This window comes from Vigna umbellata, chromosome 1 (assembly GCF_029865625.1).
Source record: "Vigna umbellata cultivar VRB3 chromosome 1, Vumbellata_1.0, whole genome shotgun sequence".
NCBI lineage: Eukaryota > Viridiplantae > Streptophyta > Magnoliopsida > Fabales > Fabaceae > Vigna > Vigna umbellata.
In genome coordinates this window covers 91,717,269-91,736,998 of record NC_142165.1, presented here as the reverse complement: position 1 = coordinate 91,736,998, position 19,730 = coordinate 91,717,269, and the positions used below count along the sequence as shown (strand labels likewise).

The 19,730-nt window shown below is 30.4% G+C and overlaps 2 protein-coding genes across 2 annotated transcripts; one reads left to right on the top strand and one right to left on the bottom strand.

Annotated features, from left to right (window-relative positions):
- The first annotated feature begins 1,584 nt into the window (after positions 1 to 1,584).
- LOC124833301 (ACT domain-containing protein ACR1-like) lies at positions 1,585 to 9,061 on the top strand. Its single transcript, XM_047307747.2, has 7 exons — positions 1,585 to 1,686; positions 1,924 to 1,969; positions 2,263 to 2,377; positions 7,086 to 7,153; positions 7,427 to 8,077; positions 8,332 to 8,436; positions 8,534 to 9,061. Exons 1-7 carry the CDS (start codon positions 1,616 to 1,618, stop codon positions 8,918 to 8,920), a joined length of 1,443 nt encoding a protein of 480 aa, XP_047163703.2. The 5' UTR covers positions 1,585 to 1,615; the 3' UTR covers positions 8,921 to 9,061.
- Positions 9,062 to 10,080: 1,019 nt separating this feature from the next.
- LOC124833302 (uncharacterized) lies at positions 10,081 to 10,978 on the bottom strand. Its single transcript, XM_088114827.1, has one exon. It carries the CDS (start codon positions 10,862 to 10,864, stop codon positions 10,370 to 10,372), a length of 495 nt encoding a protein of 164 aa, XP_087970953.1. The 5' UTR covers positions 10,865 to 10,978; the 3' UTR covers positions 10,081 to 10,369.
- Between the last annotated feature and the right edge of the window lie 8,752 nt (positions 10,979 to 19,730).

Sequence of the window (19,730 nt, the reverse complement as noted above, 5' to 3'; positions counted from 1 at the left end):
ATTGTAGATGAGAATAAAGAAAAAGATGTTTCAAGAGCAAAATATTATAAATTTATCAAGACTCTAATCTTATAAGTGAATAAGTGACAAAATTTATTAATACTATAAACTTATTTATTGGCTTTTTTGGTTTGCTTTTGGATTACATTTGAGTTGTATATTAACTTTTTATTTTGAATTGTTTTTGGAATTTAACATCATTTTAGAGAGAGAAATTAATTAAATTTGAATTACAAAAAAACGTAATTTTTTTTATTTTAAAAAAAAACTTGTAAACTCATCAACTAGTGGTAAACTGAGTCGGGTTCAAATTTTTTCGATTCTAATAAATAAGTCAGGTTGAGTTAACTCATTAAGTAATTAACCTGTAGCAAGGTGGACCGAATTGAGCCGAATGATCAGTTTTGATACCACTATAATAACCTAACACTATATAGTCACCACATAGGTTGAATGAGTTTCATAATAGTTATGCTTGCTATTTTTTATCGGTTAATGTAAAATTTGACTCACAAATTAATGCAAGCGTTAGATTTATGGGTTTATTTTGGGTGGCTGATTCACTGACTAGAACAAGTAAAAAGAAGCCTCCATAGTCAGCATGCAAAAGCTTTTGCTAAGAGAAATATGATGCTACACATACGCCGCCACATTTTCTCGTAACAGATTTCTCAATTACATCTTTGCATAAACTCCTTTGCATTTACAACTTATCAAGACTGCCACATTTTCAACATGCGAAACGTGTACCTTCTTGCAAATTTTTCTGAGTGTGCAAATCCGAGAGGGATATGGATATCAAATAATTAAAATCCAGCAAAATCCGCGAGGACTAAATGTGCATTTTTGGTATGATGATTTGTTCTATTTTTATAAATAGTGATGACGAGGATGACGTGAGCATAAGAAAAACATGACAGTGCAAAAGTTGTGCAGTACTTTTTTTTTTAGGTTTTCCGTCATTGGCACATACAAATATGCTGATGTTTTATGTGCGTGACAATGACTCATACATGCTCGATTCTCCCCTTATGTTTCGGTTCCATTCAACTACTAAATAGTAAATACATATGTGCACACATCTGTCTCTAAATTTACACATAAGAAGCTCCCAAACAGAATATAAAGATTTGGCATTCCTTCCCACTGTCCCCCCGCTTCCTAATGGACCCTGCAGATTTATCATCAGGTGAAGTTTCTTACAATAATTAGTTTAAATCAATGTTGTATATATTATTATTCGTAAGCCATCGATTTAATTTCTTTTCTTTTTATTGACATACAAACCACCTTACAATTTCCCTGTCTCAGAGTATTGGTTTTTCGAAGTCAACGGGAAATTCTAAGACGGCAAGGTTCCAATCCAATCTAATGACTATATATCATTTTCTTGTTGTTTGGGTTTCTGTGTAATCACTTAGAAAACAAGAAAAACAGCGCTCCATTATCGCCACGTTGGCTCATCCTCTTTTTATGTATACGCGCTTTCTTCGCCATGCCTACGTTTTGAGTTGAATGTTCTTAACTACAGCCTGGGAATCTCTACATATACATGCACAACTCCACCATAAATCGTCGAACAATATTCAACTAAAATATTTTTCGTTTGTGTAAGATGGAGATAATTTACCAGACTCACATCGACAGGGAGATTGAATCGCTCATTGAAAGAATCCATCCACCCAGGTTCTAATTAAACTTTTCCTTCTAACATCTCTTAATCTTCTTCCTACTGAAACAAGTTGTACAGTTGCTTATTTTAAATTCGTCTGGATCATAAAATAGATTATATATAAGATTAATGAAGTCAGTTTACTGTTTAGGTAAACTTGTAGGCAAAAACCATTAAAAGATAAATAACTATATCTTGTGTATAACACTCTCTTCTATTAATTTAACATGTTTCTTGTTGTATATCAGCAGGGTCTGTATAGACAATGATTCCTGCAGCGATTGCACAGTGGTGAAGGTTAGATTTAATTATGAGCCGTATGAGTTAGGCATTATTCATTATAGTAGAATTTGAATGTGCTTTCGGCCACTGAATTTAAACCAGCCCTAGTAGTCATAGTGATGTGAATCACTGAGCATAACGCAGTAATTAAAAAGATAGTGTAGATACATATCCAACAGGGAGATTTCAGTATGTTAGAATGCATTATAGGAAGAGCTTAACAAGTTGCCATTCTCTTAATACAAAATCATAGGTGTTGGTGAGAGATAATTGGTAGATATTAATTTGTGGAGGATGTTCTGAAACAGATTGACAGCGCAAACAGACATGGGATATTGTTGGAGATGGTGCAGGTGTTGGCAGAGCTTGATCTCATCATTTCCAAATCATACATTTCTTCTGATGGTGGATGGTTAATGGATGGTCAGTATGCCTCCCTTTCCACACGCTCTGCACTTTTTTGTTATTTGCATGCCAACGTTAATCCTTATTTTCTGTAATTCTGTTATTTTCCATATATAACCATTTTTAAAATAAAAAGTTAATTTTTAGCTGAAGTTCACAACATTCTTGAATTAAGGTTTAACATATTTTTTCTTAATTGATGTTTGTTGAGATATTTTTCCCCTAACATCAACTATAATAATTTATATAACATTGATAGTGATTATTTTGAATGTCATTAGCTAACATTTTTTCTTTAGCCTACTTTTTAAATAATATTTGCACACACAAATATAATCCTATCAACACTAGCTAGTAATCAAAACATTAACTAATATGGACCAAAAAATAACATTTGTCAATATTTATGAAAAATAATTCTATTATTTTTCATCGAAAAATTAACTTTCTATCAATATCAACTAAAAATCTTTGACTTAAAACGATTTAATGTAGTTTCACTTTATCTTTGATAGAAAAATAAGCATTGACATTTGTAAAATAGTACTCATCAATTTTACTCACAATAATGTTAGTCCATAAATAATAACATTGACCAACGTTAAAAAAAATCATTTTGGTCGATATTAATTGAAAAATAATATTAACATCAATCAAAAACAATCTCAATTGATGAGGTGTCAACAAAAAAATTATGTATGACATCAATAAGAATATATAGCTTGTTAGAAGTCTCATATCGACTAGAAATAAGGTTAATTCATAGTTTATAAGTGAGTGCAAACCTCACTCTACAAGCTGGTTTTGTGAGGTAGAGTTAGGCTTAAAGTTCACTTCTAATATGGTATCAGAGTCATGGTTATAGTCTATTCTAGTGGAGAGTTACTCCCTGCACCACCACACAGTGCTCCTAGCACCTCTTTATTCCTATTTTACCCTTCAGTCATATTTAAACGGATATCAACGGATGTCGACATCTGCATAGATAACGAGCATCAAGCCAATTTTCATTTATATTAACCTTTGCCACATCTCACAAACGATTTCTCCATTCAATCGGAAATCACATGTGAAATCAAACCCATTTTCCAAAGACTCTATCTGATTCGGAAACGCACTCTCCATGGCCATCAAACATGCACTCCTTAATTCTCAGCAAGATATCATATAATATTAAGAGTAAGACTTATCATAGGCAGGGATAAGTATTACAACTGGTATCTTAGATAAAACCCAAAAAGGTGTTTGCGTGTAGAGAGAGAAGGCAGCGAAGGCTTCCATGGTTCAGGCAGCAGCAACACCAACAAAATAATTTTAGATTTTTTTAAAAGCTAAGGTCATGGATACGGAAACATGGTTGAGCAGTAGAGATAATATATTTAGACCAGAAAAATGTGTTACGATACAAATAACTATTGTTATTAGTCATTCTCTTACAACTGAACTATTGAACTATTGCTACTATCTAGTCATTATTTTAAAGTTGACAAGTTTGACATTAGTTAGTTTTATTTTGTTGATAACAGTTTAAACACAACTCTTTGTGATACCAAAAAGTAGTTTGTTTGCAATTAGAAAAAGATAAAAGTGAAGGGGTGTAGGGAGATTTAGAGTTTTAAAAAAGTAAATAAAATTAAATGGTAAAAGTTAAATTAACTTAGGGTATTTTTGAAACAAAAAAAAATAGTGAAGAGGTGTAGGGAACACTTGGGGTGGTGGAGGGAGCAACTCTCATCCTAGTGATATTTGTTGTTTGTTGGACATATTGTTTCACCTCCTATCGGGCCGCTATCGGAGTTCCACATCGACTAGGCCAATTCATAGTTTATAAGTTCACTTCTAAACGTGTTAATAAAGGTAACATTGATTAATTTTGTTTTTTAATAGATAAATGTTAATAGTTAATATTTTGTTAACCACATAATTGTACCTACAACCTCTTAATCCTTTATCATATAATTCTAATTAAAAATAATTTAAATCTTTTACTTTCTTTATATGAGACTTTTTGAAATGTTTTTGGTTTTACTCATTTTTCTCACAAAATTATAAAATTTTAATATTTGTAATTCTTTTTTCTCAAAAACAATCTATTTTATCACAAAATATCTCATTTATTTTAAAAATATGATCCTTTAAAAAATGTTTTATTCAAAAATTGCTGAGAGGAAAATGGGAAAGAGAAATTTATTAGGTTCAAATTAGATGTGTCAATTGGCCCATCACACAGGGTATGGTCTTGGGTAGGACAAAAAAGTTAAAGAATAAAAAAGTTTTTCATTGCACATACCTAAAATCTTCGTAAAAGTTTTGTGGTAATTCCATCAAGTTTACTTTTAAACATGAAAAAAAAAAATTAAGGGTTGAGTATCTTCTTAGTTTCTAAACTTTACACAAATTTGGAATTTGTCATTTCTTAAAATTTTAATTCATTTTAGTTCTAAAATTTTAAAACTAAATGAATATAGTTTCAATCCAATTACATTAATTTTTTAACATATTAAACACGTTTTAAAGCTAACATTGAAACAAGAACATGTAAAATAATAAAAACAATCAAAATACTAGCATACAACGTGTTTATCACATAAATGTTTTTTAACATATATGGGTTAAAAAAATTATAACTATTCATTTTTAAAGTTTAGAGACCAAAATGTATCAAAGTTTCATATACAAACGAATTCTAATTTCACATAAAAGTTCAAGAACTAAAAACATGTTTAACTCTTTTTTTAAATATAAATATGACGACTCATCTCAACTTCCAATATGAATAGGCTTGTCTCGTCCTTTAGCCAAACTGGCCAAGGTTAACCTTTAGCTAGGGCCAGCTCATCTCGACCTTCTTCCCAGGTTGACTCTTTACAAACTTCAGTCCAGGTTAGTTTGAGTCAACATTCTACCTAGCCTGGGTCGAGTAGTCTTGACCTTCATCTTCGATCACACTAGTCCTGACTTACAGTCCAAGCCAACTGTCTTGACCTTTATCTTAGTGAGACCAAATTTAGGTTGGGTGAAAGTTGAATTTGGCCAAATACATGCAAGGGCAGTCTTGGTCAAATTTGGTCAAATTTCAGCTAGGTCGAGTCGGTCAAAATTTTGTCAAGGCTAACTTGGCTGAAATTTCAGCTAGGTCGAGTCGGACCAAGGAAAACTCAATCGAATGTTGGCCAAATTTAGGCTGGGACCCATGTTGACCTTCAACCCAGGTTATCCCTTCTCAACCATAAGCCCGAATAGGTTCGTCTAGACCTTCGACATGGGTCGACTTGTCTTGATTTTTAGCTTGAGCCAACCCATCTTGACCTTAAATTCATATTGGTTTGTATCGATTTTTGGTCTTAGTGAGCTCAGCTCCAACCTTCGGTTCACTAGAACCGTTTTTAAATTTTCATCTGAAATGAAGCGTCTCGACCTTAGGTCTAAGCCAACATGTATCAATTTTTGCTTCGTCTCGACTTTTAGTCTGGGTCAACCTGTGTCGAGTCATAGACTGATACAATACATCTTAATTTTTCATCTAAAACGACACTATTTGACCTTTGACCTAAGTTGACCAGTCTTGTCCTTCAACCCCAAGAAAATTTCCGTCTGAAACAACACCATTTGACCTTTAACCTAAGCTGACGAGTTTTGTCCTTCAACCCCAAAACGGTTTGTCTCGATATATGACTCAAACAAAAGGTATTATTTTTAAAAGTTAATTTAAATCTTATATTCCAAATTCACTTTCCTATGATTCTAACCTACTTTAAAATGAATTTTGAAAATGAAATTTGGAAAAAGAATTTTGGAAGAATTTAAGTTAATTTTTTTTATCCCTACATTTTCCTAAAAGGAAACTTATTCATATATAGATTAGGACTCACTCACTATAGTTCAAATACATAACTCTAGTTGAATTAAAAAAGAGAAATCTATTCTCTTCCTCCCACCTTTTTCTTAAATTGCTTTTCAACTTTTTTTTCTTAAAAAATCTCTTGAGTTCTTGCTAAAATGTTGGGACACATTAATCTCCATATATCTTATTTGGAAAAAGAAATTATTGAAAATTTTCTACCCCTCCATACATTTTCCTGAAAATGTAAAACTTCTCATATATAATATTATAGCTTTGTCTCTCCTAGAAACTAGTTCCTTGTATTATTTATGGCTGCCACCAGCACAACTTCGTAGAACCCTTTTTTAGTGGGCGCAACTATAGATGTACACATATTTTTCTTCAGTGTGGTTCATTGTTCTTGATCATAGTAAATAATGTTAGAAAAAGAGAACATGATTTTACAAGGAAGAATTAAGTACCATCAACAAAATATTTATCACTTATTTTATTCCTTGAAACTTTGAACAAGGAAGATTTCTCTCTCTTTTTTAGTCTCCTTAAAAGAATAAGCTCGTAGAAGCAGGAAAGGGAAATCTATCACCGCAATGGTAATAGTGGTGTGTGTGAGTGGATTTATCTTCCTAAGGCAGGATATGTTACCCATTAAGGTAAAAGTATTTCCCAAAATAATAATAAAAATTGATTTAGGCCTGACCCAATTAAATTTATTTAACTTAATTTTATTTTGCAATATGAAAGACTAACGAACCAGATGTGATGTATTAGTTAATATACGAACCATAATTTATAAGATTACTTTTTATATATTATAATATTGTGTATAATGTAAGCATGAATGAAATAGCCTCCTGATGGGTCATTGTTGACTGAATGTTGCAGCGTTCCACGTGACGGATCAGTTTGGACACAAGCTTACTGACAAAGGCCTCGTCCATTACATTCAACAGGTCACCACCTCTCTCTTTGTCTCCTAATCTCAACTTTACAACCTACTTTCAACATTTTATTTAATTTAAAATTTCTCGATTTTGTTATGCTTCAAAATGATCATCATTAATTTATTTTTCATCATTATAACTTCTTTTCTATATTTTCTACATACTGGACTGATAATGTTTTGAGTATATATCAAAACCAATTTCATTGTTTTTTATATATTTTTACACAACACTTTGATGGACTAAATTATATGATTAATCTAACAGTAAGTGATTTTACAGGCTCTGTGTGAAGCTAGAAGCAGCAAAGGAATTTCAAGCGACATAGAGCTCCGAAGTTGCAATGAACTACCAGGATCTAAAGTGTCGGTGTCAGCGTCGAACTTTGCCATAGAGTTGACCACGAGGGACCAACCAGGCCTGTTTGTAGATATATCAACTGCTCTACTGGGGTTGGGCTTCAACGTCAGCTCCGCAACGGCCTGGACCCACAACGAAAGGGCGGCCTGCATTATCTATGTGGAGGACGCAAACAAACTTGGGCCGATCCACGACGCGGAAAGTTTGGCCCACTTGCAGGACGAGCTCCAGAATGTGGTCAAGGCCCAAGACGGGGAGGAGGAGAAGAAAAGAGTGAGGCTGAGGCTGAGGAGCTTGGCCGCTGGGTGCGACCATACGGAGCGGCGACTCCACCAGATGATGTACGCCGACGGGGACTACGAGAGGTCCGGCGCATGCCAGAGCGAAAAGGAAAATGGACATGAGGGGATAGAGGTGTCGGTGTGTAGGTACGCAGAGAAAGGGTACTGGGTGGTGAACGTGAGGAGCAGGGACCGCCCTAAGCTTCTGTTTGATACTGTCTGCGTCCTCACCGACATGCAGTACGAGGTGTTTCACGCCGCCGTTAGCTCCAACACCTCCATGGCCGACCAGGTACTTCTTTTTCTATTGCGCAAAACATGCTTACACTTTAAATTCTATTCGGTACTTACAGTAAAACAAAGTGAATAGCAGCATGATAAATAATATGATGTTATAAATATATAGATATATAGGCAATACCAGAGATGTATCTATGCATATATCCCTTGTGTTATGCTTAAAGGAAGAAAGCATAATGATCTGAAATAATATATAGACTTTTGCTATGTTAGAGGTGATTGATTGTTAGTGGACATGTGACGCAGGAGTACTTCGTAAGACGAAAAGGTAGTTTGGTTTTGGAGAATGAAAGCGAGAGAGAAAAGCTGGCCCTGTGTTTAATCGCTGCCCTAGAGCGCAGAGTCTCGCATGTATGTCCCGTGAAAGACTTTTATTTATTTATTTATCTAGTAAGAAAACATAAGGGTAATAGAAGTAGTAAAAGAGGATATGTTTGTATTGGAGCAGGGATTGAAGGTGGAGATTCGCACTGAAAACAGAATTGGACTTCTCTCAAAGGTGACGCGTGTGATTCGTGAGAATGGATTATCAATAGCAAAGGTGGAAATAGGAGTAGAGGGTGAGACAGCAATAGGATCATTCTATCTTACAAATTGTTCAGGTGAAGACGTAAACCCGAATATACAAGAGTTGTTGAGAATACAGACTGGCGGTTCCGTTATTGCAAATTACATCTCACCCTATAGTGTCCCCAAACCTATGTTATCATCATGCAGTAGAAGTAGCATGCATGAGAGCAAGAGTAGTTCACAGGTTAGACCAAAACTTTCTTTTGGAAGCATGCTATGGTCTCAGCTGGAGTGCCTCACCAATAATTTCCGCCCCCTTAAATAACTAGTGTACATATCATTCTCTTTAGATGATCGATAATCACAGATCATTGTAAGTATATTAGTTACCGCACGTGTGCAATACACACGGATTGTCTTTTTTGTTGACTATATAGGAATCAATTCATATGTATAGAAATCATAAACGAGTATGTGTATGGATAATGCATTAAATATCTGTTCATCACAATTTTCCGCTATCTCCTCAATGGAGATAAACAATTCCATCTACGAATATTCTAACCAATGAACACGATTGCCCAGAACATTAAAATTAATTTCTTAAACATGTATATAGTCTAAGAACACATAGAAATTCTATAAAGCATCTTATTCAACTTAATTAAATTTAAACTAAAAAATATTTATAGTTAAAATTTAAATCAATCATACAAAAAGTTTGGCTTTGATGAAAATTATGAAACTAGAAATGGAGTAACACGGTAAAAACGGATAATATGATTCCATTTCAATTTTTTTATGTTTATTTTTATTGATTAAATATTATATTTTTATTATTAAAAGGAGTTATAAATTGGAAGTAAGAGAAAAAAGTTAGATGGTAACTTATCATATTTTTTTCGTCACTTTGGTGCCCTTTTAAAAAAAAGAATTTTAATACCTTTCATGTAAAATCAATAAAAGCTTGACATATATATTATTTTAAACGATGAAGTATTATTATAGTCTGACCGTCAAACCATCTGGAAGACGAAGAGATACCATTCACCATACCTGGGAGGGAGTTCTTCCTACCAATGTCAGTATTTTCTCTAATACCTCCAACAAAACAAGCAGTGGGTTGAACGAGTCATATGATATAATAAAATAGTGCCAAATCGTTTAATATAATTATATATGACATGTTTTCATTGATTTTTTGAGAAAAAGAATAAAAAGGTACCGAAATAGTGCTCTTTTTCTTTTGCATATTATATAGTATGATCCTTCCACAATGAAATGGAACATCATATTACATCACTAAATTCCCACACTTTATTCAAAACAAGTACTCTAGAATTTAACCAGACATAAGTTTCATTATTAGACATTCACCTCTGATTAAGATTAGCTTTGCAAGTTAATTTGAATTATTTACTTGTAATATAGTCGATTAGGATAACTTTTGATCAAACGATACTTTATCAATAGAACAAGCCAATATCATAACAAGCCAGCTTCCTTTGCTTTGAAGGTAATAAAGACAACATTTTGGATGAAACAAAAGAGATATAGAGACAATCAAGGTACATAAGCTCACACTAAAGGGACGGTAACAGTTAGTTAGTTTGTTATATTGTTGGCACTTGACTACGCCCATAAAAGTTGAAGATTGAAGATGGATGGATGATGTGATAACAGTAACAACAAAAAAAAATGAAGTAGATAATGGAATAGGAGTACATATGAATAGCATATATAGAATGGTGTGAAGAAATTACTGGTAAAAGTCCTAAAGAACCTTCCCCGCTTCCAAACTGGTGACATCTCTTGGGCTCAAAAGAGGAAAGAAACAGAAGGAACTATAAGAAGTTGGTGAGAGCAAATTCATTCCAAAGTCCTGGTACCATTTAGTGCTCGTGTCTCCGCTTGCTTCATTTTGCTTCTGGGGCACATTAGGAACGCAAAGGGAAGTGCCAGCACGTGCGACGTTGCTTTGAAGAAGCTGTTGTTGACGTGGCTGGGGCTGGTGCTCGGGTCCACCTGTGAGCTGCTGAACCACGTCTCGGAAGTTTATAGCGTCTACTTTGTACACTTTGGCCGGTGTCGGTGGCATCGGTGCCACTGGTGCCTTCTTCCTGGGCTTTGCCGATGGCTTCCTCACGGAATGGAGCCAGGAATTGTGAGACTGAAGAGGGTACACTAGCTTCAGCCCCTTGGATTCATCAGGGTTTTGGGTCAAGTATGAAGAGTTGGATGAGGAAAAAGAACCAGAATAGGCTTCCATGATGAGAACGTCGTCAAAAATTTAGTAAAAGTGCTTTTGCTTTTCTGTTTTCTAGTTACGATGCAAATGATTGAACTGTTTGAGTTGTGATCACAAACTGATCGACTATGAAGATATATATATGTGCGATATGTTTTGTTATGGCGAATTGTAACTTAATGTTGTGTTATATATATATTTATGGATTTTTATGATTGTGGGCAACAATTGTCGCGTGCTGTATTGAATTTCAACAAAGACCAACGACTTAAAGATGAGGCAGCCGGGGAATGAATGGTGAGTCTGGATCTGTGGGAGAAATTCAAACAAGTATTTTGTCGTGACCGTCGGCGGATATAATAAAATATGCACGAGATGGTATTTGGTCAAAAGAATAATGAGTTGGATGAATAAACAATTAACAATAGTGTTTGTAGGTTTAGAAAATTGCTCCAGATTTGTCTTTGTTAGAACTATCACAGGTAAGCTATATATATATACACGTGTGTGCTGAAGTCATGCTCTGCAAGGGTCTAAGGTGAGAGAGTCTGAGGAGTGAGATCGAGATTCGAGATTGAAGGTGAGTTGAGTGATTACTTAAAAAGAATGAAAGTAAGAAAGAAAAGAATAGCCGCCAGAGGAGAGTGGTGTGGTGGGTCCTGTCTGTCGTGTCGCATTCGAAGGGAACTGACAGGTTACATGTGGTACTAGAAGAAATGCCAACAGCGTGGAGAGACCGCGAATGCTTTTGCCGCCACACATTTTCTTCATGTATTTTATTTCGATTTAATTCTTGAATATGTTTATATAAGTTATGTCCACGTCTTTAAAATACATTTTATGCTAAAGTGTTCAAAAATTATAGATCATTAAATCATTTCATTATTTGTATTCACATGTATCCCCATTTCACAATATACTTCAATTAAAGATTAGTAATATATTTAGCCTTGTAAAACTTAATTAAGCCCAATTTAATCTATTTAATGTACGAATATAATATATCAGTATTAATATTGTGTATAATTATATTTTCAAATTAAAGTAACCCACAATTATAATCAAGATGTATTTTAAAATAAAGAATTGTACCAATTTGAAAAATTTCAACTTATATAGTTTTGGATTCTTATATTAATTTGTGAGATTTGGAGATATACGTCACTATTTAATGGTCATGTAAAACTTCTTAAAAGAATATTAAACCGTTTATATGATATTTTGTTATATTTGATTACAAATATATCTCTTAATACTTTTTTTAGAATCACATTAGTTCCTTAGGTTCAAATTCGAAGATACGAGAATGAGATCATTTTTAACATGAGTAGTAACATTTTATTTTTGAGTGAACAAACTTGGAATCAACTTTGAAGATTAAGGTGGACCAAACCTTTGTAGCATGATTCCAAGCATCTTAGAGCAAGTACGAATAATTGCACAATAGATTACTTTACTACTAATGAACTCTTTATAGCGACAATTTATGAATTGAAATTCTTTAAGTATATAAAGTGATGTGGTGACAATATCATAAATAAAAAAAGTTTTTCTATACTGATTGAACCTAAAATCGATATAAAAAGGTGTAGTGGCAAACTTGTAAATAAATTACAAAGCTTTTTATACTGATATAAAAAGATGCTTGTCTATACCAATTAGACCTAAAATCGGTATAGAAAGTGACACCTTGACAAAAATGAAATATTGGAGAATACTTTTTATATTGATTAGTCATTATAACCGATATAGAATGTTTGATATTCATCTCCTTCTTTCTTTCGTGCAAAACTAAGCTTTCTTTAAGTTTTTTCTTCTTGTTCCTTTCTTCCTTTCCTTTGTGTTTCCTTCCTTGCTTGTCTAATTACTTCCTTGTGTTTCCTTAGTTGCTTCGCTGCTTCTATAAACTTTCTTTGGTTGCTGGTTGTTGTGTACATGTTCTCGTGGTTCTCATTGTTCTCGTGGCATAGCCAGTCAACTGCACTAAAGTCTGTCAGAGCATAGTTTTGTTCGAGATATTTTCTTAAGATGTTTTATTAAAGGGATAAATATTATGGAGTTGGTTGGTATAAGCCTTTTGGTATAAACCTTGAATACATCATAGGTAAATGTATTGTTCTTGTTTTATGTATAATATATTTAGATTTTTTTTCCATCATGAATACTTTCACTTTTTTATAATTGATGAAAGAAAAATACAAAGAAAGTGATAAAAAGATAGTTATAGAAAAAATAAAAATAAAAATAAAAAGTAAGAAATATAATTAAAAAAATGTCTAAATAGTAATTCAGTTTATATTTTTGTTTTATTAGTTCAATGTAGTCTTAATTTTTTAATGAGTTTTTATCTATTTAGTTTTTTTTATAAGTTGTTTAAACAGGGTAGGTCACATGTCGTGATTTTTGTTTCTTTTTTTAAATTTAAAACATAATTATACAAATGTTAAGTCAGCATGTTACGTGATAATACTAGTGTCACGTATCAATGTCAATGTCACATGTTGATGTCAATACTACGTGTCAATGTTTTATATTCAATTTATTTTTATTTTGATTCAATCGAGTTTCTTTTTTTAAAAAAATAGAACAATTTTGTCCCTTTCAAATTGCAAATTGACACCATATTTAATTTTTATATCAATATTATAATGATATTTTATTAAAATTTACAATTTTACTAAATATTCTTGAAATTATTTTTTAAATCAACTTGAAGTATATTATTATAATATAGTTATTGAATTATGTTTGATTTTTCTACCCATAAAAAAATAGGATTAGAATTGATTTAGGGTTAGAGTTGGTTTAGAATTAAAGTTTGTTTAACATTAAAGGAAACATTCTTCATTTTTTAAACTAAATCTAACCCTTATCTTTTATGGGAGAAAAAATCAAACATAAATCTAATTATTATATTATAATAGTATAGTTAGAATTAGTTTTAAAATAGTTCAAGAAATATTTAATAAAAATATGAATTTTAATAAAAATATTAGTATAAAATTTATATAAAAATTGAATTTGGACTTAATTTGGAGAAGAATAAAATTTCTCCATTTAAAAAAAATTGAGATAAAATTAAATTAAAATAACAAATATAGATTTTTAATTGAATTAACTCAAGGGATATGTGAATTATTATGACTATAAATTATAAGAAAAGATTTAAAGATAAGATGAGAATAATCTATAAAGTTATATTAAATTTACAATTAACATAACTCATAATATAATATAATATGATAAAACCAAACATATTAAAATGGATAAATATTGTTTATTGTAATGATTCCCATTTATTTTTTCTTATTATACACATTAAATATATATACATAAAGACAATTTTGGAATTCTACCAAACAATTTAAAAAAATATATATACAAAATTAAAGTTTAATAAATACACAATTATAATAAATAAATAAAACGTTACAAATTCTATAAATATATTTTGACACAAGTTTCAAACATTTTAATTTAAAAAAAAGTTTGACATTTCAATATACTAAAACAGTCACTAATCTTAAAAAAAGTGCTTTGTGAGTGTAAAGAAAATGTTCAAAATTTTTGGAAAGACAAAATATATAATATATTAAAAATTTTAAACATAATTTTTATTTATATATTACTTTATATATGTGAAAAAAAATTGAAGTTACCAACACCTCTCTTAGGCTTTGTTCATTTATGGATTTGGGGGAGTGATTGAATGAATTTGAAAAGAATTAAAGATAAAATTTTTATTGTTTATTTGAGTGAATTTAAAGGTAAGTGTGAGTGGATTTGGAAGTAAATTTTTTGTTGTTTATTTCTTAGTACAAATCAAGCTATGTCCTGTAGTGAAAATTATCTTAGTAAATATGAATTTAAGGTGAAATAACCAACCAATATATTAGACATAATATTTGGTTCTTTCCTCATCAATATATCATTTTATCTTCATGCAATCCTTACGTTCAAAAAAAGAATTAAAATTTTAACATGCTTGTAAATTCTACAAATAATCTTTATTTCTAAAATTAGCTATCCCATATAAAATATTGTAATACATCCAATTAGAGAAAGTCTTGTCAATCAATAAAATAAAAGTTAATTAAGCTTTTCAATATAAATATTACCTTTCTAAAATTATAAGTAGTATAACAAAACTAAATTGTCCTATTAAGAGACAAAATTGAGTATGTCGCATTTACTTGAAGTTCTCTTTAATATAAGTTTTTTTTTTATAAATGCTTAATTTAATTTAATAATTAGTATCATAATTAAATTTACCAACATAACTCTTAATGAAATAATTTTTAAAGTAATATCATTAAAATTTATATTAATCATCTTATATAATGAATGTCAAATAGATTAAATAGAGTTTATTGAGTTATAGTTTAACTTACTCACTCAATCCAACAATATCTATTCCATCTGTTTTTAGTGATTCCACCAAAATCAATGGAAATAAGGACGATTATGGGAAGAATCACAGCACACACTTTCGTGAATTTAGAATGTCTTATGACCAAAGGTGGTTTCGGTCCAAATCCAAAAATCCATCTTTCCGGTTCATATTTCTGAAATCAATTTTTATTTTATTTTTGGTGCAGGCACACTCTCAGTGAAGGAGTGAAGGAGACAGCTTCAATAAAACACACAAGGGAAGGAATATAATTAAAAATATGATAGGGTGCATAAAGAAACTGATGGGTACAAGAAGCAACTTAGTTACTCTAAGCTTCAAAATATAAACCTAACTCTGTTCCCGGAACACTATTTGTCGAGTCATACAAGCCTGCCCAACTTTCAAATTTGTTGCGACTTACAAGAACTTATAATTTTAAATCATATTAACCAAATTAGTTTTAATTGTAAATACAATAATTATATATATATATATATATATATATACATCATAATAAAATATTTATCTTTTACATAATAATTATTCATAAAATTGATCTATTATGTTTATAGACTGAGTAAATTTAAAACAATAAATTGGATTAGGGACAAATATATGTGGATAAAATCTTTAATGAATATTTTTAATAAGTAAATTTAAAACACTATTTTGTCTCGTCATACAAGCCTGCTCAACTTTTAAATTTGTTGAGACTTACAAGAACTTATAATTTTAAATCATATCAACCAAATTAATTTTAATTGTAAATACAATAAATTGATTTATCTTTTACATAATAATTATTCATAAAATTGATCTATTATGTTTATAGACTGAATAAATTTAAAACAATAAATTGGATTAGGGACGATAAGAAGTTTATATGAAGAATATATGTGGATAAAATCTTTAATGAATATTTTTAAGGGTTAAATATGTTTTTAGTCCCTAAACTATTGGCCGTATTTGGTTTTCGTCCCTCTTTCAAAGTAAGGTACAATTTGGTCTTCATTCTTTTCGAAACGTTCGTTTTAGTCCTCGAAATTTTGGTTTTAGTCCTCATTTGTTGCTAAATGAGGACCAAATTTTTAAACAGTGTTTAGTTTTCGAGGACTAAAACGAACGTTTTCGAAAAGAATGAGGACCAAATTGTACCTTACTTTGAAACAGGGACGAAAACCAAAAACGGCCAATAGTTTAGGGACTAAAAACATATTTAACCCTATTTTTAATAAGTATACTAATAGATACAAGTATTTTATTTTAACTATTTGCTTGTTGATAAATCTCATTTGAGTATCATCATTCCCAACTTATGAATGCCCGTATTAATTATTGTTAATAAATTTTATTTCAACAATAAAAAAACAAGTGATATATTTACATTTATATTAATTATTGAATAATTTTTAAAATTTGATTTTATATATTTTTATTCAAAATTATAAAATAGGAATTGGTTTTAGAAAGGTTAATTTTTAAAGAATTATACTCTCTAAATTTATTTGTATTAATAATTTATTGTACAATTTTATTTAAATTATATTTTAAAATTAAATTTTTATTTGAATTTATATTTAAAAAATTAAATAATTGTATTTTTACCATTAAAAACAAAAATAAAAACATTCACATACACATACTCACGAATGTAAACAAAACCTACCATTTTATTTTAATATCCCATAGATAACAAAGCTCGAGACAAATTTTTTTAAGACGGAAAGAAAACATATTCCTAGACTAGAGGTTAATAGGACAGAACTAAAATTAACCAAATTCCTTAACACAACTATTTATATAATAAATATTCATTTTAAAGCAAGCCATTTAATAAATTTAAAGTAACCTTCTCTCAGTAATTTTTGTCTATGATAAATGTAATAGTTTAATACTTGATATAAAAATAACTAAAGGAGACATATATCTTGACCATTAGAAATTTACTATACGTATCATGTTATTTAAAAAACAGGTTTCATTTGTAAAATTGTATATTTACGAATACTTAATGATGAATAAGTGATGAAATTTGTGAAAAAACAAATCTTCTATTAAATCATTATTGTGCAATACATGATAGTGTCCAGATTTTATTGTATAGTTTTAAACACTTACATTANTAATTTTAATAACTCTAGAATAATCCGTGTAACTTTTATACATTTATGTTATAATAATCATTACATTATAATCTTTACAAAGTTATTTTTTAAATTACATAAATCAATTATTAAATTAATATAATTTAACAAACATATGAAAAATAAATATAATAAATTTTTGTTATTTTTTCTTCAGAAATAAGACAGAACAAATGAAAATTTCTTAAGAAAAACTAAATAAGCGAAGAGAGAGAAGTAATATAAAATTATTTTAATTTTCTTCTATCTTAAATTTTATCAATTTTTAATTTTTTACATGTTCAACTTTATATGTTAACATTTATTAAATTAAAATTATACATGTTATAGAGTAAATTGAAACTCTTTTTAATTTAGTTCTACTATTATTCGCGTGCAATTTAAAATAATTTGAGAACACGACATCCTCAGCCTGTCATCCTGTCACTGGTGGTACTAATAACAATTTCTTACGCTAGTAGTACTGTTAGCGTTTTCTTTTCAATATTGGACAATTACTGTCATGGCATATTCTCTCATCCAATATATATGTGTTTATTTCCAATTTGTGTGACGCCAGTTGTAATTTGTGCCCTATTGTATCATTGTGTAGTTGCTAGATCGTAACTTGTTTGTGGTTATAATTAAGGCTAAGAGTACTTAATATATCACAGTATGAATCGTGAAAGAGATTTACATAAATTGGATAATTTTATGTAACTCTGATAGTGTCTTTCTCGCTTTTCTAAGATAAATTTTGAGTTGCATTTATTTAATTCCTTACACTTCCCAAGAATATACCTTGTTTCACGGTAAGATCTCTGAGAATCACTAAAACAACTTCCTCAAATTAGGGAGAAGATCTAAAAATTATGAGGTAAGATGTAATATAAATAAATTTATTTATTTTTATCGCAAGAGAAAGGCAAATTTGAAGTTAACTTTTTATGTATTTTTTGGGATATAAATAAATTTTTTATTTTTATTTTTTATTTTTTTTTTATTTTCATTTAAAATAACTCTAATAAATTACAGAATTAATTTATTTTCCTTCGGCTTACGTGGACAATATCTGTCGAGTTGTTCCTGTTCTTACCCTTGGGGTTGCAATCAGATGATTTCATGTTTACACTGTGCTACTTTAAGCTTGTTTGGTATGATGTTATTTTATTTTATTTCATTCGAACTAATTCATGCCTCTAATAAAGCACTCTTCATGCCACAATCAATGTGGAAAACGATGTTTTGGGTTTGTTAATTAACACTGTGATTGCTATAATCCTATGATGACAAAATTAAGTACCAACTTTGGGTTTATTTAAAGAAAAAATCCATAGTAGTGAGCCATACAAAACCCACTTGATTGGCAGAAAGGGACATGCCCAGTATTGGGCTTCAAAGGTAGCCTCCAACATGTGATGTAGTGCCTTATAATGTATGGGCCACTGTGTTTATTTACAAATATTTTATGCATTAATTACTCCCATTTTTTTTTCTTTCAAAAAAGAACTAATATTTGAAATCTGTGTTATCAAATAGTTTACACTGTTTGACCATCACTAATCAAACTCATTTCTATCACTCATTTTTTTAACATATACAACAAACCGATAGCTATTCATATTAAATTCTTAAATATGATTTATTAATTACCTTCTCACTCGATACAACATACATGTATAATTCATATAACTTATTAAAACAAAACTTATGTGACATTTTTGTTCTGATTACACTTTATAAAAATAATAATCTTTGCCATTAATGTATAATTACCCTACCCAAATTATATATATATATTGTTTATGTATGATTGTTTCAGACCGAGATATAAACCTTGTTGATGATGCTTATTATTCTTGTACGTTTGGGATCGTTGTCTCTCCTCCAATGATATTAGTTGCTCACCTTCCTGTAACTTTCTCACACTCCTTTCACCCGTGTGATGTTTCTTCTTTTCTGGAAGTGGGGGAAGTACTTGTGAAGATACTCCGATACTAAAGTCAGATATGAGTAATGAAACTTTAGTTCTTTAATAAATGATTTTCTCACAGAAGTAATCTCTTCAGTCTTAGAGCCAAAACGTTTCTTTTTCTCCTTAGGTTCTCCTGTATTTAACCTAAAAAGTAAAATAAACTGATTACCTTAAAATCCGGTTAGTTGATAAATCCGGTTATTTGTCCGTAATCTACGTTAGTCTTAAGATTCGGTTAGTTGGCTATGTAGTCTGCGTTATTACGGTTAAATACTTTTGACTATTTCTTCTTTAACTGGATTATTGGTCTAATTATTTAAGTGTTGGGCTAATTGGTCCAACCTCATTTAACGTAATTGAACGTCCGCCAACCTCGTTTAACATAATTGAGCGTCT